This window comes from Eschscholzia californica, unplaced genomic scaffold (genome assembly GCF_041429995.1).
Source record: "Eschscholzia californica isolate CP2 unplaced genomic scaffold, dmEscCali1.0.p SCAF_1, whole genome shotgun sequence".
Classification (NCBI taxonomy): domain Eukaryota; kingdom Viridiplantae; phylum Streptophyta; class Magnoliopsida; order Ranunculales; family Papaveraceae; genus Eschscholzia; species Eschscholzia californica.
The window spans coordinates 38,287,273-38,307,925 of record NW_028238198.1 but is presented as its reverse complement, the minus strand read 5'-3'; the positions used below and the strand labels follow the sequence as shown (position 1 = coordinate 38,307,925).

Below are 20,653 nucleotides of genomic sequence, written 5' to 3'. Positions count from 1 at the left end.
GTATTTCATATTATATTCATGACGTATCACTACCGTGAAAATAGAATGACTCTTGGAATCCAATTACCAAAAAAATTTAAAAAGCGGTTGCTTTTTAATTTTTTATGGGTAAATCGGTATATGTCCCATGGATTTCAATTTGCCATCTTTTTGGTCCTATATTTCTCTCTTTCGACTTCGGTCAATTCATCTTTTTAAGTCTTTTTTTTTCTTTGCAAATTCAATGTTGACTCCCGTGCACGTTGTTAGGGCTATTTTCTGTGCAATCGAGCTCGCGTAGAATGTAACTATAATATATAGAAACCACTCGCTTGAACGTCACATGAAGATTCTTAGACAATTTACAATTGCTTATTATAACTAAAAGAACCTTCATCTAGGATTTGTTAGTTGGGTGCCCACATAAAAAATAAAATTGTTTTTTTGATGAGATAAAAAAAAAAAAAAAAATGTTTAATTAACAATATATTTCATTCATTACTTCTGCCTTTGTTGAAATTGAAATGCATTAAACTACGAAATAGTCAACGTTACAAAAATAAACATCAAAATTACATAAATGAAGAATTGCACAAAATATGAACGATCTATAAAGTATTCTTCATTTTGTAGCATGCACATCAAACAACTCATCTTGATAATGATATAGTTTGATGTTAGGACTCCACCTGATTGATGGAAAGATGAAACTCGTACCAGCTTCCTGTAACATTGAAGATGAATAAAACGGGCACCCAGAATTCCTAAAGGAAACGAAGATGTTTGCAAGGAGGAACCAACAACTAATTCCACGTTATCCCGCCAGTATTTTCCAAACAAAGAGACCATACTCACTCGAATCTTAAAGAAAATAAACGAGTCAGACACCTGGTAATTTCATTTATTACTTAAAATATACTTCTTCTTTCTTGTGGAGTTGTTATAGTTATTATCACTTTTACTGTTTTTTGTTAAAGATTATGTTCATGTTAGGATATTCTTAATACAGCAGTGATAGGGGAACCGACATCTTTGGCGTGAAAGTGGCGTGAATCACCATCCAAGGGGTTGGATTCATCTTGATTTCATCAAGAGAGAGGAAGTGGCATGAATCCAACGGTTGGCGGCGATTCACGCCACTTTCACCCCAAGAAATTCGTCCCCCAGTCTTTTTCCTTCTTAATATATAGTTGTATTATGGAGGCCAGGCAGGGCAACAAGCTTCTCGCATTGCCTCAATTCAGCTACCCAAACGCCTCACAGAAAGGCAGTTCCTGCTTTTTTTGTATCATCCTATGTACATGTATCTGCATACAAATCCATATTTCATAACCTCAAATTCATAAGTGCAAGCCAATTCATATTTCATAACCTCTAACACGTAAGTGTAAACCAAATCGTATTCCATAAACTACAAAAATAACTGGAAACCGATTCAATAACAATTCATACACAATTCATAAATCATAATGTGCAACCATTAGTTTGTATTCAAAACAGTAAAAGAATGAAAAAACATAAGAAGGGGAAGAAAAAGATAAGAAGAAGAAAGAACAGTGAGGTGCTAAGAGAGGGGCAGGCTTATGACAAAATTTTGAGGCTCCACTACCACCCTCCCATAAACTAGTTCATACCTTTATTTTTATAAGTGTTCAAAGGTTTGAACTTCAAAGCACTTCACTTTCTCTCTAATTTCACAACTTTGTTACTGATGGCGCTTTCGCCAGTACAGTTTTGGCTGGGGCATACAGACTTCAACTCAATTAACATGTTTGTTTTTTTACTTTTTACCACCACCACCACTTCCGACCATTACCACCACCGGCCAGAACCACCTCCCACCATTGACCAGAGTTTGTATGCTCCAAAGTAAGCACCTAGTTATTTATGACAGGACATTAGACTGATTCATGCACTAAAAATATTTTACATGAGAGTTAAAAGATTATTTCTTAGGTCAGAATCAGATTTTGAAAGGATTAAGATTTATCTTGTCTAATACATGTTTATCATGGATAATTACTTCGCATTAATCTATAATGAATAATTACTTCACATTAATCTATAAAAAACAAGACTCATGTCACAAATCATTTTGTATAGTAATTAAATCCATGTGAACTCGCCAATTCCCGACAATTTTAGCTGGCAAGGTTCAACAATAACTCATAAAAGTATGATTACGAGTTGATTAATAATTTCTCCTACAAAACTAAGATTGTGGTTAGTGAATCATGCAAGTAGATAAAGAATAATGCATTTGAATTTGATAAGTAGATTAACTAATGTCCCTAGTTAGCCAGGTTTTTGAAACTATAATTGAGGTTAATACTATGAACTGGAAGATTTTGCTCCTTAGTTAAGATCAGACTTCTATTCGATAAAGGATCATGTCTGCAGCCTGTTAATGTTGATATATGCATGCATTTGTTTATAAGAGGGCATGGTTAGAGTAATGAGTTGTAATTGAAGATGTTAAGTATAACTACCGATTAATGAAGATAAAATTCTACATTCAGGAGCTTAATCATGAGAGTAATTAAGTTCCCACTTAGATACTTTTTAGCGAGTTATAGTAGTTAAGAAGTTGAAGGCAAGTAGAGTTAGTTCTCCGGTTATGAAGTTTATGTGTTAATAGTCTATAATCACAACATAAGAGTATTTGGGGGCAAGCATGAAACGTAACGTTTTAACTAAAAGGAAGTCTTTGGAAGAATTTCTTAACTAAAATTCAGTTCTTCTCTTTTACCACAAACTTGTCCACAAACTTGTCCACAAGCTCGAGTCAGACCAACTAGCACTTGTGAATCTAAAGAGAATTAAGTACTTAGATGTATTTACAGGTTCCAACTTAAAGTGGTTTAGAAGGTTTGTTCTACAAAATCCGCTACAATAGATGCGCATCCAAGAGCCGCACTATCGTTGCCCTTAAATAGTCTAAAGTCAAAATTTTGGTACCTCATATTTTGTTTAAGAACATGGACTTGAGATTAAGAGCACCTCAAACAAGGAATTCACAACCAATTTTAAGTCATATGCATCATAACTATTCAGAAACAAAGGAAAGTTCAACCAGCACCACCTAAATTGCTAAGCCCGACTTATGGCTATGAAAGGTAAACAACTATAAACAAATCTAGTGGCTCATATATTCAGATGACTATATATCATGACTCTGGAAAGTTTTATATCATAAAACAAGTGAGTATGAAGCGAGAAATTCAATTTCAAAGAAGGTTTATAATTGAAGAATGCAGACCATATATGCATTTAAAACTATTATCAATCACACGAAAGAATCAGATAACCTTGGCTATATAAAAGAGTAAAGGATTTTAGACCTACTTGTTTTTTTTTGGACAGACCCGTTGTCTAGCCAGCCGCAAGTGGAATTATCGCATATGATATTCAAATAAGCTTGACAATGAACGCTTTAACTCATCAATGTCCTCAATCAGTTTCTTATTTTCCATATCTTGGTGCTGTATTTCAACATCTAAGGCTGCATTAAGCACAGATTGTAAATTTAGATATCTAAGAATTGGAATGAAATTCATGAATATCCATGAGTTACCTAACAAGTAGCTCTATTTCAACTACAAAATTAACAACTCCAACCAAGATCTAAAAGGTATAACAATAATCAGAACAAGACTACGTGGAGGCAAAAAATTAGTTCATCATTAAAAGAACCAAAGCAGAACAAAATTACAATATAAGAAGAGACTCTCATTGTATGAAACTTAGAGTGCCCTAGGAGCCTCAAATATTGCTAAAATACCCTCACAATTAGTGAAAGATTAAGTTCTAGTTTGAATCTGTTTAATCATCGAAGTTCACAGAAGTCTAGTAACTCTAGTGTATCAAAAGATTATCCAAACTCAAAATTCGAAGAGTTTATTATATGATATGATTAAGTGCTTAGGAAAAGAGCTAGGGAGGTCAAGAATCTCTCAATAAGAATGTTAGATTTCAATAACTAAAAACATATATATAACCCTTGCATGCGGCCCACTTTAGCCCTAACAGGAAAAGATAGTGAAAAAATTCTAATCCGCACATTGCATAAATGACAGAAAGGAAATCAATATGAATATTCAGTAAAGATGTATGTAAAATATTTGTGAAATTTGAGCATGAGCAAAACTGAAAATCAACAAACAGAACTCTAGTTTGTCTTAATAACAATATAGATAATGGAAGTAATTTGTTTAGACATGAAAAACAAATCATAATAACGAGATATATCATATTACCAGAATTGGAGCTACGAAGTTCTTCAAGAATCTCTTCAGCAAATGCTGACATTGAATTTCTCATAGAACTGTATTTCATGTTCAAACTGTAAATTTCACTTTGAAGACCCTCTTTCTTTAATAACAGTGTCCTTAACTCCTCACTTTCTCCAGTGCTAATGTCCATTTGAAAAGTTTTGCACATCAGTATAAATGCCTCCCTAGCAAAGTCAATATACTTGCATGTTAATTAAGTTTCATGTTGGTATTTCTTTCTGGTGATAAAACTCTAACAAAAGCTGGTTGGTAGTTGGTTGGTTCAGACTTCAGACTAAGCAAAGAGAGTACTTTATAAGAAGATAAAAGGATAAAAGTAATCAGAGTATGTCTTGGGACTATTGAAACAATGCATAACCATTAAGCGGAATCATAAGACACTTAAACACAAAGGCCGTCAGAGAGAACTTCACAATTTTTTTTTTATCAATATAATGATAAATTACCCATCTCTCCAGCCAAGAGACAACATGAACCATTATCTTGGTCATTGTACTTTTAGAAACTAGAAAAACACAATGAAGTAAAATTTATACGGATGCATAAATTTGGAAACCAGTTCGCTGAATTGCTAATATCACAAATATACAGCAGAAAATATGTATGAAAGTGGCAAGTAATATTTTCTAATAAATTATTATTAGAAACGTGAATCGGTTATTTATCGTGAACTACAGGCTGTCAAACTTTGATAAGAAATTGCAAAGGAGGAAGGCGTAGCTAATGTGGTTAATTGGTTACTGCCATTGACTCAACGGCTACTACTCTTATGCTCTCAGATCTGATCAGGAACCCGCCCTGGAGAACTTTACTCTGGGGCAAAATTAAGCGATTGCAGTCTAGCTTCAACGAATAACAGGTGCAACATGTATAATGCAAGATAAGTCAAGCGGACTAATGGTGGCATGGTGCTACATTGAAGTGGCGCATGTCAACCTTACCAGGAGAAGTATAAGGTACTTTTTTCAATCAATAACTCAATTTCATTTTATTTATATCTTTTGAAGTAAAGATCTACAGAAAATATTAGGAATATAAGCTTTCTCGAGGTTTTTATAAGAATGGTTGACCATAACAAGAAACTTCTCGTTTTAAATGAGCACCTCAATTGGTTTTTCAGCTGCACTTAGAGTCTATTTCCTGTTGTTACACATGTAAAAGTTCAATTTTAGGATCCTCTTACGAACTCTGGCGACATCCAATCAAAACCAATTGACAATGAGTGGATAGGTCTAAGATACTATTTAGACTTACCCTCGTTCTCGTGGAGTATTCCCACATGCCCGTCACATTTGGCATTTTTTGAGCCAAAGACGTATTTTCCGTTGGGTGGCGTGGAGCAAGAGTATTTTGCCCTAGTCTTGATAGCGTACTAACTTCACAGGACCCAACTTAAAACCAATTGCAACGAGTCAAAAACTCAAGAGCCTCTAAATATTATTTACTAAGCCATGACTTTCCTTTATCTATGTGGGTAATTCTCACATTTTCAAGTTAAGATTGGAAAAAACATGTCCTATACAGAACGACTAAACAACTCTAGAATTTCCTTGGGTTGATTTCTCTCAGAAAAGGAGATATTACAACAAAAAACAGTTTTCATGACGTAACAAGCTCGAATAATTTGATGTAAGAAGTACATGATCTTATATTTCTTTTGAGATGGTGTCGAGTTCTCAACTTTAAGCGAGAGAAGATTATATTTTGTACCTCTTATCCGCTATGCTTTTGAGTGTCTCCTGCTGTTCCATCCTCAAGCTACTTAATTCTCTCTCCAATTGCTCAAGAGAAGTTCTTGCAACACCTATTATTATAATAAGCAACAATAGATCCAAACATTTAGAAAGTCTAATGTGCTAGAATAAGATACCTTGATAAATTTTGGAGCTAGAATTTTCAGAGCTATAAGTCAAGGTCTTTCTACTACTAGTATAGATTATGTAGTTAGGGTTAGCCTTAATCGATCATCATAAAAGCTAGTCAACTGAGAAAATCAAACTAGAAATGAGAACAAGAAAGATTGATTACCGGCCACTTGGATCAAACTGTTAATTTCAAAATCAGCAAGGTATTTTTTCTTCATTAATTCTGATTCTTTGATCGCTAATGAGGTTTCGATCTCAGAGCACTTGACGATTTCTGATTCAATTTCTCTTGTTGTTTGAATGTTTGCCTCAATTTCTTCATTCACCTGTATCCAAAGTTAAAGGAGTATCATCTTCTCGAATTGGAAAACAAAGTCGAAGACATTCAAGAATCAAGATGTTTGATTTTGGAGGAAAATGAGAGTTTTATCTGATAAACCTAGAATCGCTATACCTGGTCGAGAGTGTCTTTCAGATACGAAATTTGACAAAGAATAGCTCCTGAATCATCCATTTTTTCAAGATCTCACTTCTCCCGCGGTTTCAACTTCCCGCGTTTTAAGTGTCTAGACGTTCAAATATGTACCGAGGAAACTATGAGTTGGAGGTAGGAAAGAGGGTTTTTTTTTTACCAAACACCCCTCATCAGTAATGACCAAATAAAATGGTAATCAACCCTGATACTATGCCCTGCCAGTATCCCAGCCCAATCCGGCCCGGGGTACTTGGCCGCTTGACTTTCTCTCACTAGATCATGGCCGTCTAAGTATCCCGACTGGGATTCGTTCAGGATACATTGTATTATTTTTTTAGAATAATGCTAGGGAGGGCGGAGTTAATAGACCTAGCCCAGGCCTGACGCGCCACGTCGGATGAGAAACTGAAGTGGCACCCTCCCGGTATGAATAGAGTACAATTCTCTAAGGGATCCTCTATTTTACTAGTTTTGGATTTGGGTACTTAATTTTATTTTAATCTGGGCCGTCCAACAGAATGGACTGTCCAGATCAAAAGAAAACACAAAACCTCCCTAATTAGTTCTCCCTCTAATGTAACGATCAAAACTCTCCTTCTTTCTCACTTTCAGACCATTGGAAACTTACGGGAGAAGAAGTTCTTCGTGAGGAAGATTGAGGCAGAAGCTTAAGGCGAGCTTAAGGCGAAATATTAACACTCCAAACTAGGGTTTTGTTCTTAGAAGAGAAGAGATTCAAGGTAAGAATTCTAGGTTTTGTTTTTTTTTTTTTAAAAACATTCAAAAACTCAAACTAGGGTTTGTTATCTTTTCTGTTATATATGTTCTTGATTAATAGACAATGATGAATCTATAGGAATCATGAAATTTACCTTATTGATATAGAATCTAGGTTTCTTCCATTAAAAAGACTTTCAAAAACTCAATTCTAGTATAATTTTATCTTATATTTGAACATTTAAACTACTAATACAACTTTTCACTTTTAACTGTTCTAAGCTTATATCTGAATCAGTTTTGAAGCTTATTTGGTTTATGTGAGTTTAAGTTTTGTTATGATTGGATATGCTATTGTTGTTTTCTGTTTGTGGATGAATCTTGTGTGTATATTGTCATTGTCTATGATTTAAACCTGTTACTTTTGTCGACTTTTTTGTATTGTTTGAAGGGTTATAAGGTTTGTGTGGAGAAATGACATCAGAAAGTGAAGATTTTGATGTTTCTGAGTTTGAGAATACAGAATGCAGTGTTGAAGTACATACAGAAGTAGAAGTACCTAGGGTCGGGATGGAGTTTAACAATGTTGATGAGTTGTACGAACATTGTCTTTGTTACGCCAGAAAAGTGGGATACCCAGTGAAAAAGACCTCACAAACAAAACATAAAGGAATTTTAAGATATGTTGCGGTAGCATGTTCTAAGGGTGGAAAATTCAAATCGAAATCAAGTAATCCATTACTACCCCAGCCTACTGGCTTAAGTGGTTGCAAAGCAAGAATTAGTGCTAAGTTACTTGATAATGGGAAATGGACAACTACCCATGTGAATCTAGAGCATAACCATATCCTTAGTCCGGGAAAAGTTCGTCACTATAGATGTAATAGGAAGATTAATCCATACGTGGCTAGACAACTCGAAATATGTGATTTGGCTGGAATTAAGACGAGTCGTAGTTTTAAGCAACAAGTGGTGGCAGCCGGTGGACATGAGAATGTCCCATTTACTGAAAGAGATGCAAGAAATTACATAGAGAAGAGAAGGAGGTTACGTCTTGGGGAAGGAGACGCCGAGGCTATTCAACAATATTTTTTGGCTATGCAAAGAAAGAATAATGGTTTTGTTTTTATGATGGAGTTAGATGATAAATCTCGGTTACGTAATGTTTTTTGGGCGGACAGGAGAAGTCGAGAGGCATATAAAGAATTTGGAGATGTCGTGACGTTTGACACGACTTACCTAACGAATAAGTATCATCTTCCTTTCGCCCCATTTGTTGGAGTAAACCATCATGGTCAATCTATTCTATTGGGTTGTGCGTTATTGTCGAATGAAGATACAGAAACTTTCTCTTGGTTATTTAGGACATGGCTTTCATGTATGGAAGATAAAGCTCCAGCTGCAATTATTACTGACCAAGACCAAGCTATGCAGAATGCGATTCAAAATGTATTCCCCAATACAAGACATCGGTGGTGTATTTGGCATGTAATGAAGAAAATACCTCATTATCTCTCTATGTACAAACAATTTAACGAAATAAGTTATACTCTTCGTGAAATTGTCTATGAAACGCTTAGCGTTGAAGAATTTGAGCATAGGTGGATGCTTATGATAGAAAAGTATGGCTTAGGAGAACATAAATGGTTGAACCATATGTACCAAGAAAGAAGGCGATGGGTACCAATTTATGTGAAAGATAAATTTTGGGCGGGAATGCAAAGTACCCAACGTAGTGAAAGTGTAAATGCCTTTTTTGATGGATATGTGGGTCCGAAAACTACCTTAAAGCTTTTTGTTGAACAATACAATTCAGCTTTAAAAGATAAAGTCGAAAAAGAGGCAAAGGAAGACTTTAAGTCGTATAATTTAGAAATGCCATGTGTGAGTCCATTTCAAATAGAAAAGCAAGTGAGAGATAAATACACACTTAAAAAATTCAAGGATTTTCAGGAAGAAATTAGGGGAAAGTTGGCTTGTGAGACGGTAAATTGTATAGAGTTTGACCATGTGTATGAATATAAGATTTCAGAGGAGAAAGAAATTGGTAAAGACTCTAAAACTTATTTCTATAAGGTTTTCTTTGAACCTATTGAATGTGAAGTTAGGTGCAATTGTCTATTGTTTGAGTTCAGTGGAATTTTGTGTCGACATGCAATAACGGTATTATGTAAGAACAAAGTTGTTGTCATTCCGGACAAATACATCCTAAGGAGATGGAGGAAAGATGTAGCGAGACCTTATACAAAGATTAATGTGAACTATGGAAAGTGGGATATAACACCGGAACAAACGCGATATGAGGACTTGTCTCTATCCTTCAACAAAATAGCTAGTGTTGCATCTGAAAATGAAAAAAGTACGGAGCATTTAAAAGCTTATCTCCTTAAATATAAGCCAGAAACGAATTCTCCAGATAAAGTGAGTGGTTGTTCTACAACAAGTAAATTGAGTGGTTATATAGTTGACTGTGAGGATAATGCACGTCAAGACATACTTGATCCAGTGTCATGTAAGGCAAAGGGGCGTCCTCGAGAGAATAGATTGAAACCAAAAATTTACAAATCGAAGAAGAAGCGAGTAAGTGAACTTCAAGTTATAGATCTCATATAATTGAAATTTATAGATCTCTTAACCTTATTCTTATGTTAATTGATTTATATTTTTTTTATGTAGGAAACCACTTCTAAAATGCCAACATCTGATCCGGTTCGTGAACTAGTTCGTGAACTAGTTCGTGAACCAGTTCGTGATATTACAACTACGCAAGAGAGTCAACTAGGTGGTATTGTTACACAAGAAAACATGTTATCGACGCCAACTATGCATATGGTAATTTAAATTTTCTTGTATGTATTTGTTTCATCCACAAAATATATTATACGTATGACTTATTGCTTTTCTTCTTTGTATGCAGTCACATATGGACTTATTAATGGGTGTATATCGTCCTGAAATGTACGACCCTCTAGGTACATATGGTGGAAACTATGATATAGTACCTGATTCCATGTAAAAGCAGTCGCTTGCATTTATTTTTCAGTAACGGTTTTTGTGATTTCTAGTAGTATTTGACTCAATGTTCCGAGATTGAATTTGTTTAATTTTAAATTAATAAATTTGGTTATAACAATGTTATCATCGTATAAATATGACCCAATTGTATCACTTTATCACCCAATCTTATCAGTTTTGATTCAATTGCATCAGTTCTGACCAAATTGTATCAGTTCTGATTCAATTGCATCAGTTCTGACCAAATTGTATCAGTTCTGGCTCAATCCTATCACTTTTGGTTCAATTATACGAGTTTTAATCCAATTGTATTAGTTTTGACCTAATTGTAGCATAGTGTTGATTCTATTGTAATAGTTCTATCAATTGTATCAGTTCTGACCTAATTACAACAGTTTTGACCCAATTGTATCAGTTCTGACTCAATTGTACAACTTTTGGTTCAATTGTATGAGTTTTGATCCCAATTGTATCAGTTCTGACTCAATTGTACAACTTTTGGTTCAATTGTATGAGTTTTGATCCCAATTGTATCAGTTCTGACCTAATTGTATCAGTTCTGTCACAATCGCATTAGTTCTGACTCAATTATATGAGTTTCCACTCAAATGTATCAGTTCTGACTTTTTGTATCAATTATGACACAAGAAATTATAAATTAATTCAAGTAAGGAATAACATATTATTTATAAATAAATTCTATTAATTCTGACTCACTTGTGTTAGATCTGACTCAATTGTAGCATAGTGTCGACTCTATTGTAACAGTTCTATCAATTGTATACCTAATTACAACCGTTTTGACCCAATTGTGTCAATTGTGCCTTAATTGGGGTGTCACCCAATTGTATCACTTTATCACTCAATTTACAACAGTTCTGACCCAGTTTTGATTCAATTGCATAAGTTATGACCCAATTGTATCAATTGTATCACTTTTGGTTCAATTGTACGAGTTTTGATCCAATTGTATTAGTTTTGGGCTAATTGTATCGGTTATGTCTCAATTGTATTACTTCCGAATCAATTGTAATAGTTTCGACTCAGTTGTATCAGTTCTAACTTTTTGTATCAATTCTGGCACAAGAAATAATGAATTAATTCAAGTGAGGAATAACATATTATTTATAAATAAATTGACAACAATATTATTTATAAATAAATTGACAACAAGTTCACAAGACAACATCATAAAATTCATAAGACATTTATAAATTCATATATCTGAACTCATCTTCACCATGCACAAATACAACAACTAATATTTGTAGCCTCAGAACTAAGAAGTATGCTAGCTAATAGTTCTCCTACTCTATCCGTATTTAACTTCAAGGGCGTAGATGGACTGAGAAAACAACTTCAAGCCTCACCAACTTCTTGATTTCTAGGAGTAGCATACTTCCTGGGCAAAACCTATTTAACAAAGCTTTATTTGATTGAGACTGTACCCACCACCAACATCACCTCATTTAATCCCAGAAGTATGTCCTTGAGATGGCAGCAACTAAGATTAATCCCTCCCTCAACAACATAATATCCATCTTGAGCACAGATAGAAGTACCTGAAACCACCAACAAAATCAACATCAATAAAACCTCCATTAGCATTTACCCAAACCTATCTATAAAGAATGGGGTTTTTCTTAATTTTACCCAAATCTCCCCTGTACCCAAAGTCATTTAAACCTCTAAAATGAGTTTTTCTTTTTGAAATTCTATCTAAAGAGAATGAAGAGCAATAGGGTTTTATTAGTTTACCTTGGCTTTATTTTTACCATACAGATTGTAGTGATTGGAGCTGAGATTAAGGGCATTTTAACCTCAATACTAATAACATATTGACATATTATCCATATGAAACTTTCGTGTGAAATGAGTTGATTCCTACATAAATTGATTTTAATGATAAAACCTTTGGATTCGTAATTGTCTATTAATCAAGAACAGATATAACAAAGAAGATAACAAACCCTAGTTTGAGTTTTTGAATGTTTTTTCTAAAGAAAAAACAAAACCTAGAATTCTTACCTTGACTTTCTTCTCTTCTAAAAACAAAACCCTAGTTAGCTCGCCTTAAGCTTCCGCCTCAAGCTTCCTCACGAAGAACTTCTTCTCCCGTAAGTTTCCAATGGTCTGAAAGTGAGAGAGAAGGAGAGTTTTGATCGTAACATTAGAGGGAGAACTAATTAGGGAGGTTTTGGGTTTTTTTTAATCTGGACAGTCCATTTTGTTGGACGGCCCAGATTAAAATAAAATTAAGGACCCAAATCCAAAACTAGTAAAATAGAGGATCCCTTAGAGAATTGTACTCTATTCATACCGGGAGGGTGCCACCTCAGTTTCTCATCCGACGTGGCGCGCCACGTCGGATCAGGTCTGGGCTAGGTCTATTAACTCCGCCCTCCCTAGCATTATTCATTTTTTTAATGGTAATTGAGTTTGCTCCTCAAAATTGGTATTCGCTTAATCCAGAGAGAGAAAGAGTCCGGGAAAGAGGGAGTCCACGAGAGAGGGAGTCTGACAGCGAGAGAGATAAAGTGGTGGTCTTCACAAGTGGTGACGAAATTATTGGTCTGAGGTGGGAGAAGAAGATGAAGCAAAAAAAAAAATTGTATTTCCAAAAAATTGACAAAACTTACAATTTCTTTTTAAAATTTTGTACTTCGAATTTTTTTGTTTTCTCCAAAATATCGGCTTTATTTTAACATAAGTTGCTTTCGGCTTGTTCCGGACGTAAAATTCTTGGATCCGTTCTAGCCCGTTTATACAGAATGGTAAAGGCCCCTCTATGATCATCGATCATAGAGATCAATAGAAACATGAAGGGATATTTTGATCCTTACCAACTTGATCTTGTTGGGTAGTGTGTTTTTTTAAAGACTGAACCTGAATCTGAATTGTTCAATGAAAACAGACTCTAAACTTGGTATATAATATCGTTCCGTAGTCTTTTGTCTATGTATTCAACTCGAGTTTGGATAATATGTCCATGTTTGCAAAAATATTGTTTGATGAACAATGCAAAAGTGAAATACAATGTTGGCTCTTGTCCCAGGTTCGAATCCCAGAGAAAGTGGAATCTTTGGTTATTTGAATTGGGATTATTAGGGTGTAAATAATGTTGTTGGCCTTTAGGGCATGTTCTAGTTGGGCTATAGGCCCGATCCTGTTAGTGTTTGAGTGGGCGGTTATCGAGCTTATCACATCTATGATGTATCAAGTGCCAAATGTAACGACATACGTAGATCGTAGTCGACTTCCAAAAAAAAAAAATGTTGGCTCTTGTCTGTAGGCAGTACTTGTAGCAACTTTGATTTTAGCGTATTTAATAGATTTTTTTTATGAAAACTATTTAGTAGGCTTAGGAGAAAAGTTATTCCAATATCTGCCTGCAAGGAGCGCAAAGCTAAAGTTCCAATATGGATAAAATGTAGTTCAGTTAGCTTTACTTGTTTTTTTTTCAAAAAAGGCAAATAGTGTGACAAGTCTATGAGCCCTAGTATACCCGTCACTGTAAACCATATAAGAACCCTAAATAAAATGCAACTACGGCCGTTATGGTTGTACACAAACTTTAATGTGTTAGCATTTCAGCATCTTCAATCGATCAGAGAACATCATTGTTAAAGAACCAAACTTTAGAATTTTTAGGGTGAGGTTGGTGAATGATCAAAATGTGGTCCAAAGATTTGCATATTACTTCATTCAAATTTTCAAGAAAGCCATAGCCAAATCATGTGTGGTCACTCAAAAAGAGCTCAAATGAAGACCATCTTGTTCTACATGTAAAATGACAAGTTACCAAAAGCTTGAGCACAGCCGAGCAAAATCTATATGGAGGCTTCCTGACAATTCTTTGGCTCTCTGCCTAGAAACACGAACAAAATAGAGAACTTAAGGAATACGTAAATGATAAAACTAGTAAAGGTAAGTAGATCTATTACTTATAGAGAGATAAAGTATCTAATTTAGCATGCGGGCTATGTCATTTACGTAACTAGAGGAACTTTCATTCAGGAAAACAGGGAGTATAAATTTGATAATTGATATATTATTGAAGATTGGGGTCATCCACAGGTCGATCCACGAATGTGAGCCAAGTTTTCACCAACTATACAACACATGCACAGACACACACGTATATTTGTATACCAATCATTTAACTCGTCATATTATTCTATAATCAACTTTTCTTTCCATAACATATATCTATATGATGGCTCCACAAAAACATGAGGAAGTAGTTGCATTGAAGAGGAAATTGTCGCCTGCAATTAGATCTTAAGAAAGAGTTTTCTGCGAAAATGCGTACCTTGATTACCATAATAAAGATCATCTGAAGATCAACACTTTGTGATTGTTTTGTCTACCCAAAATGCATGTATGTCTCCTTAACAACTTTGGTCTTGGGGTTTTGTCATTCTACATCAACCAATCAAGGTGAAGATGGTAATAGAAAAAGTTAAGGGGGAAATTAGCACTTCAAATTAATTGAAACTAAAATGAACTTACCTTACAAAAGAAATATAATCCTCAACTTCGTTTTTCTTTTCATCCTCGTAGCTAAACCACTTTTCTTGATGCATACCGCGGTCCCGGCTTCCAATATCTATAAAGAAAATTTCGATCAATTTCCAAACCAAAAGAAGTGGTAGATAATTGATTTCTTTCTTGTTCCTTATACATGCGGAACCATGTGCTATTCAATCGAAAATTTCCCAAATTCCTGTAGTAGTATATATGTAGCATATCTAATGTCGCAACTGTGAATCCAAAAAAGATTTATGAATACAGAGACAGACCTTGAAGCAAGTAATGTGATTCAGAGGAATAACCACCAAGTGTCCAAAATGCATGACCATCTCCATCGAAAAGAATAGGATTTGTTCTAACCGCATCTGATCTATGTTCCTCTACAAACATTGTTTGGAAAGAAAAACCAGAAGTAAATGGCATACTCAAGGACAAAATATGTTCACGAAACTGAAGCTGCTGACGATAATTAAGAAAATCATTTACATATATTATGTATCAAGGTCCTTCTACCATTAAATAAGTTATAAAGTCGTTCCAATTTAACAAGTCAAAGTTCAATTCCCCTCCCTGATTGTTCCAATTTAGTCTTAGGTTAATTGTCGTAGCAGCCTCGGGAGCTTTTAGCTTTACAGTAGAGTTTAAAAGTCCACATCATACTCCAACTAGAAGCTTCTAAGTGCTAATCAGTTAGCACTTATGTAAATGGATACTCCTTTTCAATATTTTTGCTTGTGACAAAGAAAGATACTCATACAGTTGTACTCAATGCTTGGTTAATCGGTGAATACTCAATTTCAGTTCAGTGGGTATAACTAGAGATTTTTTTCCTCCTACGTTTTCGTAGATCTTAGAAAAAAAATCATTTTAGGTACCTCTACAATAATGCCATTTGTATATAATTTGACAATGGTTAATCAGAAAATTAAAGTATTGTCAATGAAAAAAATGAAGGAGCTTATATACAATACAATGAGATGTGTATGGGTGAAGGTGTATGTAATGGTTGTCTCCTTGTTGGGATCTTTTAGTTGCGGCACGTCTTATCTGACACCTCTTACCAATATCGGATATTATGTATCAGAGTCTATGTTACACAGGTGAGCACTATCCCAATTACAAGTTTACAACCAAGTGACAAATCTATTCTTTTGTACACTTAGGACGACCTTATTCTAGAAAGTTTTTGCATCTTCTTTCGAGTGTTTACGGAAGACCAACTTAGTCAATTAACTCGCTGAAGAGAAAAAGGTACAGATTATTAATTAGTTACTTACCCTTTTGCACCATGCCTATCACTTGTAGTCTCTCTTCATGAGCTTTCGATGCTTCAGCTTTTATCTTCGAAATAAGCTTTTCATGTTCAGAAACAGACAGAGGAGCACCATTTCTTGCAAGTATAGCTTTGGCCACTTTATCCTGCATCTTTCGCTTTAGTTCTCTTGCCTACAAGAAAAGAAAATCATTAAGTATTTTTTTAAAAAAAACTTGAAAGTAGAAATTGGAAGTAAAAATTGCAACATGCTTCAAAAGTAAACAACCTTTTCTTTTGCAGCAGTAACTTTTCCTTTCGCATCCTTTTGTTGTTTAGCAAATTTTTCTTGTACTTCGTCAATCCAATTCCTCATGACTCTGGAATTAGAAATAGTTATATAAGAAGAGACAGAAGTAAATGTGCAAAGTAAGAAGCTTTATCACTTTTCCTTACGTAGTTTCAAGAGTCTCGTCACATAAAAAGAGTAAGAGTCTAAGCTTTTGTGATGGATCTAGCTTCTTATATCCCTCGCCGTTGGTATCAAAACAATCTGAAGGCAAATCTTTTAATGGACAGTTGTACTCTGAGACACACTTCCCTAAAGCTTTCAACCATGAGTTTCCACTACATGATGGACTTAACGTAGATCTAAAGGAAAAATGAACAAAAAAAACAGAGAAAAAGGTACTTAGTAAGTAGTAACACTAATAAAAAGAATTTTCCAAAAACAAATCAAATAGTGTAGGTTTATACTCTTCGCCGAGGTCTTTATGTATCAAAGTTAGCAACTGGATATGAAACTGAATGACCGACAAGTTTTGTCCTCTTAGCCTACCGCACCCACTTAATCCTTGAAGAATTGATTCAGAATGACCTTTCTTCAAATCGAGAACCTAAAGAACAATAAAATAAAGCATTTAATAATGAGTATGCTCATAATAGTACAATAATCAGGTTGTTTGGCTTTCATATCCCAATGTCTCGTGCTCATTTTCTAGTATCGATATGAAACTCAAAGATGAATTCCTAACTCAAAGATGAAACCCAACCTTGGACTTGGCTCAAGGTCAGCTATTCACATCACAGACGCTTGTTATTGAGCAAGTTTTGGGCTAATGATCATATCATTGTGAAGTGTAGTGAAAAGAAAATCAAGTAGTACGGAAAATGGAAAAAGCTCTTCTGAAAATCTTCGCCACATCATATAATCGAACAGTATGCTACTTGTACTGAATACTCATAGTAACTTCAGCAGATATACATGTGAACATTTAGTGTACTAGAACAAACCATGCAGGGAAAACAAAATACAAATCCCGTTTGATGCCCTTGTGTATATAATAACCAAGATATGTACAATAATCAATGACTTCTATAAAAGTAAAATTGTAGGTAAAAGTTGCAACTAAAGGTAAATGCCGTAATAACCAGACAAGAAAATGTGTACAATTTTATGCCATTATGACCTTTTTCCCCTCGATGTGGCTGGTATCTGGTAGAGCAGTATAGGTGTTGGATATCTGTACCAATAGCCATGTCCAGGTTCTACAGTAGTAAGTTAGAGTTGCATACGTAAACAGTAAACTTTTCAAAAAAAAACGACCCGTATTATAATCTCGAAGTCGAAACAAGTTTAAAAGAGAAAAGAAAACTTCCGATTTGAATGCAACTAGATGGCCCTAGTTATGTTATATTCAAGAAAATATTACTTTCCAAACATTATAATCTCAAATTTTGGATCAGATAAACTTTAGTTTTTTACATTTATAAACAGAATCTTCTGCTTGTGCATGACATACTAGAATCACTGAATCAGATTATATTTTGTTTCCATAATTCCATTAGATGTAGAAAGTTCTCTTTTAAATTTGAGTACTTCGAAAAAGAGAGGCAAAACAGAAGTCACCCTAACCTGTCCAAAAGCATTGCAGAATTCTAAGAATTGCAGAGCATGTCCAATATCTTCCGATGGGATGTCAATGCCTGCAACAGTTTTCAGATAAACACCTTGAGGCAATGGGATATCAGCTACCTTATGTTCTTCTTCTATGGTTTCTGTGGAGATTTGAGATTTCTTTAACTTCTTCATCTTAACAACGTCATCTTTTTCATCCTCATCCTTTCCTATTTGGTCATAATGGCCATTAATTTCTTCACCCAGATTGTCACTATTGTTACCAGCATTTATGTTGTTCTTCTCTGAATTTTTTCGCTTGCCTTTTGGTACCTTTTTCGCATTACCTTCCTCTCCACATTTACTCACTGCAACTATATCACCCTGTCAGTGTCAAAAGCAGCGATGCTAAACATAGTGAATCTGAAAACACCCATAAACACAAAAATATGCAGACAAACACTATCTGCCCTTATTAAAGAAAATATATCGAACCTTGCTTGAACCACATTCCTTTTTTGGAGAGGCAGACACTTTGTCGGCACCATCAATGAGCAGCATTTGGGAAACCGAAGAAAACCCGTTCCCCTTGGCAGCGTGTACTAGAATACCTGTGGGTTTATGGCCTCTTTTCTTCCTATAAGAAGATGTTCCAAAAATTATACTTACATAGAGTAAGATCATTTTTTTTTTTTATCTTTAGGGACAAATTACTTACATGCAAAAACTACAATTGCAAATTCCTTTGCACTTAGGGCAGTTCCACTCATCCAATAATGCTACTTCTTCTGCTTTTTCTCCATATCTAAACCAAAAAGAAAGAAAAAAAAAAGTACTCCTAAATTTATCAAAACCAAATCAAAGAAAGAATCCCCAAAAAAAATGGAGAAAAAACACAAAGAACCAAATAATCAGAACCAAAATAAGGATCTCACCTATTCCAGAGGCATTTGTGACAAAAACTCATAGTGCAAGGTTTGATACTTTTTAGGTTCTTGCATGTAGCTACAAAGTCCATAGTTTTTTGCCGGCACTACAAATAATGAAATTGAAGATTACAAACAAAACCCAGAACACAAAAAACAAAGAATGATCAAAATCCCTAATGTGGATTTTATGGGTATACTAAAAATAATGTACTTGGTGATTGAAGATTACAAACAAAACCCAAAACACAAAATCCAACAAAAAACATAGAATGATCAAAAACCCTAATGTGGGTTTTGTGGGTATGATAGAAAAGATGTACCTGGTGACAACATTTCCCATTTTCAGAATCATAAATTCTTCCACCAATGATACGAACTCCTGGGCATTTGGAACGCTTTGGGGGTGAAGAATGTGGAAGAGAAGGAGCAGATGGTTGTAATACTGTTTGATCAGAATCATCTGGTATCTTCTCCTTCTCCTTCTTCTTCTTGTTTTTCTTTTCCTTCTTCTTCTTGATCTGGGTCTCGCTTTTTGAAGGTAAAGTGGACTTGGAAGGAGACTTTCGAGTTACTGCCATTAAAGAACAAAAGGGGATAGTTTTCAGAGAAGCTGGTTTCTAACAAATAAGAAAATTCCGACACTTTTGAAGTAGAGAGTTTGGGGTTGAGTCTTTGTCGTTCACTCCTTGGTTTCTCTCTCTAGATTATGTCGGAATGTATAGATTGGGGGGGTGAAGTGAGAGGGGTTCTCTATGGAAAATTGAGGCGCCAATTTTATACGAAATTTTTGATTTTTCAGCTTTCGCTCCACATTTGTGAAAATTTTGATGTGGGATTTCAAAAGGGGCCGAAAGAGTGATGGATTTTGAAGTACTATTTCTACGTCTTTTAGGTCGATTTGGTAAAGGAGGCGCATGAATAAGATCGCTTTCTTCCTCTCATACAATACGTGGTACAGTAAAATTGCTATGAAGAAGGCCTTCTTCAACGAAAATGAACGAATCTTCAAACGTTTGGGGGTGCCGAAATCGTCAACCGTGGATATTTGAAATTGTCTTACCATCATCTCCAGATAATCAACGTGTGTGTGTATAGATATATCAAAGTTTGACTTTTTGGTATAAAATGGAAGATAACTTCTCCACTTTTAATAGTATTTGTATTACAATGTAAGAATTCTCGAAACAAATTAATCTTGAATCTCAAATGTTCTCTCACCAAATTGTTGTTAGGACCAGTTAAGTGGAGTTGGTGGGCCATGTACCATTGAAAACAAGAATCGTTACAGAAGTAGGTAATTGAGCAGATATATAAAACAATATCATACAGTAACTTTGAATGATAAAATGTAAGCACCTATCTTATGAATTTAACCTTTGTCTGGGGAGATATTTGTAAGATGGTTCACTAGCAGTCGGGTTTAATACTTTACCTTCGCATCAGGTAGTTCTTTCGATAGAAGCTCCTACAGATTAACATTGAAATAGTCATTCAGAAAAAAAAAAAATCTAATAATTAATCATCAAACGAATACATTTAAATTCCAATGATTGATCGTTAAGCAGAAACAACCGACACTAGGAACACACGTTCTTAGATTTTAGAACGGGAAGAATTTGATTTTTGATTTTGATGATTTTCATGTATTCGGTCTTGAAAATGGATGAACGCCTTCTATTAATATTTTACACAACTTAGA

General features: G+C 34.8%; 3 protein-coding genes and 1 long non-coding RNA gene across 8 annotated transcripts; 1 reads left to right on the top strand and 3 right to left on the bottom strand.

Moving 5' to 3' along the window:
• Nucleotides 1-1,391: 1,391 nt before the first annotated feature.
• LOC147566638 (uncharacterized) lies at nucleotides 1,392-6,778 on the bottom strand. The gene is made up of 6 exons (XM_086653144.1): nucleotides 6,591-6,778; nucleotides 6,300-6,462; nucleotides 5,982-6,075; nucleotides 4,236-4,435; nucleotides 3,325-3,481; nucleotides 1,392-1,856 (listed from the first exon to the last, which is right to left on the bottom strand). The coding sequence occupies exons 1-5, from the start codon at nucleotides 6,648-6,650 to the stop codon at nucleotides 3,372-3,374; spliced, it is 627 nt and encodes a 208-aa protein (XP_086509270.1). The 5' UTR covers nucleotides 6,651-6,778; the 3' UTR covers nucleotides 1,392-1,856; nucleotides 3,325-3,371.
• Nucleotides 6,779-6,947: 169 nt separating this feature from the next.
• Nucleotides 6,948-10,461, top strand: LOC147566637 (protein FAR1-RELATED SEQUENCE 6-like). 2 transcript variants are annotated; one of them, XM_086653136.1, is made up of 5 exons: nucleotides 6,948-7,035; nucleotides 7,224-7,351; nucleotides 7,780-9,908; nucleotides 10,005-10,160; nucleotides 10,246-10,461. In XM_086653136.1, the coding sequence occupies exons 3-5, from the start codon at nucleotides 7,803-7,805 to the stop codon at nucleotides 10,342-10,344; spliced, it is 2,361 nt and encodes a 786-aa protein (XP_086509262.1). In that variant the 5' UTR covers nucleotides 6,948-7,035; nucleotides 7,224-7,351; nucleotides 7,780-7,802; the 3' UTR covers nucleotides 10,345-10,461. The 2 variants fall into 2 exon arrangements, with proteins under 2 accessions (XP_086509262.1, XP_086509263.1); XM_086653137.1 differs by lacking the exon at nucleotides 6,948-7,035 and having other exon boundaries at nucleotides 7,190-7,351; nucleotides 7,852-9,908.
• A 1,018-nt stretch (nucleotides 10,462-11,479) lies between these two features.
• LOC147566636 (uncharacterized) lies at nucleotides 11,480-12,506 on the bottom strand. Its single transcript, XR_015237459.1, has 2 exons — nucleotides 12,372-12,506; nucleotides 11,480-11,905 (listed from the first exon to the last, which is right to left on the bottom strand). It is a non-coding gene; the product is annotated as an uncharacterized LOC147566636 (long non-coding RNA).
• Nucleotides 12,507-14,020: 1,514 nt separating this feature from the next.
• On the bottom strand, nucleotides 14,021-19,910 carry LOC147566635 (uncharacterized). Of its 4 annotated transcripts, none has more exons than XR_015230522.1 (13): nucleotides 19,275-19,910; nucleotides 18,961-19,058; nucleotides 18,744-18,830; nucleotides 18,521-18,662; nucleotides 18,044-18,409; nucleotides 16,885-17,024; nucleotides 16,585-16,779; nucleotides 16,418-16,508; nucleotides 16,154-16,322; nucleotides 15,146-15,256; nucleotides 14,856-14,952; nucleotides 14,656-14,765; nucleotides 14,021-14,211 (listed from the first exon to the last, which is right to left on the bottom strand). XR_015230522.1 is itself a non-coding variant. In XM_086653138.1 (12 exons), the coding sequence occupies exons 1-12, from the start codon at nucleotides 19,530-19,532 to the stop codon at nucleotides 14,142-14,144; spliced, it is 1,824 nt and encodes a 607-aa protein (XP_086509264.1). In that variant the 5' UTR covers nucleotides 19,533-19,835; the 3' UTR covers nucleotides 14,021-14,141. The 4 variants fall into 4 exon arrangements, 1 of the variants encoding a protein (XP_086509264.1); XR_015230523.1 differs by having other exon boundaries at nucleotides 14,665-14,765; nucleotides 19,275-19,803; XR_015230524.1 differs by lacking the exon at nucleotides 18,044-18,409 and having other exon boundaries at nucleotides 19,275-19,803.
• Nucleotides 19,911-20,653: the final 743 nt, after the last annotated feature.

What these genes read in the sequence shown, in the direction of transcription:
- LOC147566638 (XM_086653144.1), bottom strand. Translation starts at nt 6,650, where the DNA reads ATGGATGATTCAGGAGCTATTCTTTGTCAAATTTCGTATCTGAAAGAC. An exon ending in CAGTTTGATCCAAGTGGCCG is followed by an intron (nt 6,076 to 6,299) that starts GTAATCAATCTT and finishes TTATAATAATAG; the next exon opens with GTGTTGCAAGAACTTCTCTT. An exon ending in ACTTCGTAGCTCCAATTCTG is followed by an intron (nt 3,482 to 4,235) that starts GTAATATGATAT and finishes TGCTTAATGCAG; the next exon opens with CCTTAGATGTTGAAATACAG.
- LOC147566637 (XM_086653136.1), top strand. Translation starts at nt 7,803, where the DNA reads ATGACATCAGAAAGTGAAGATTTTGATGTTTCTGAGTTTGAGAATACA. An exon ending in ACAAATCGAAGAAGAAGCGA is followed by an intron (nt 9,909 to 10,004) that starts GTAAGTGAACTT and finishes TTTTTTATGTAG; the next exon opens with GAAACCACTTCTAAAATGCC. An exon ending in CGACGCCAACTATGCATATG is followed by an intron (nt 10,161 to 10,245) that starts GTAATTTAAATT and finishes CTTTGTATGCAG; the next exon opens with TCACATATGGACTTATTAAT.
- LOC147566635 (XM_086653138.1), bottom strand. Translation starts at nt 19,532, where the DNA reads ATGGCAGTAACTCGAAAGTCTCCTTCCAAGTCCACTTTACCTTCAAAA. An exon ending in GACGAGACTCTTGAAACTAC is followed by an intron (nt 16,509 to 16,584) that starts GTAAGGAAAAGT and finishes TTCTAATTCCAG; the next exon opens with AGTCATGAGGAATTGGATTG. An exon ending in GATTATATTTCTTTTGTAAG is followed by an intron (nt 14,212 to 14,855) that starts GTAAGTTCATTT and finishes TCGTGTTTCTAG; the next exon opens with GCAGAGAGCCAAAGAATTGT.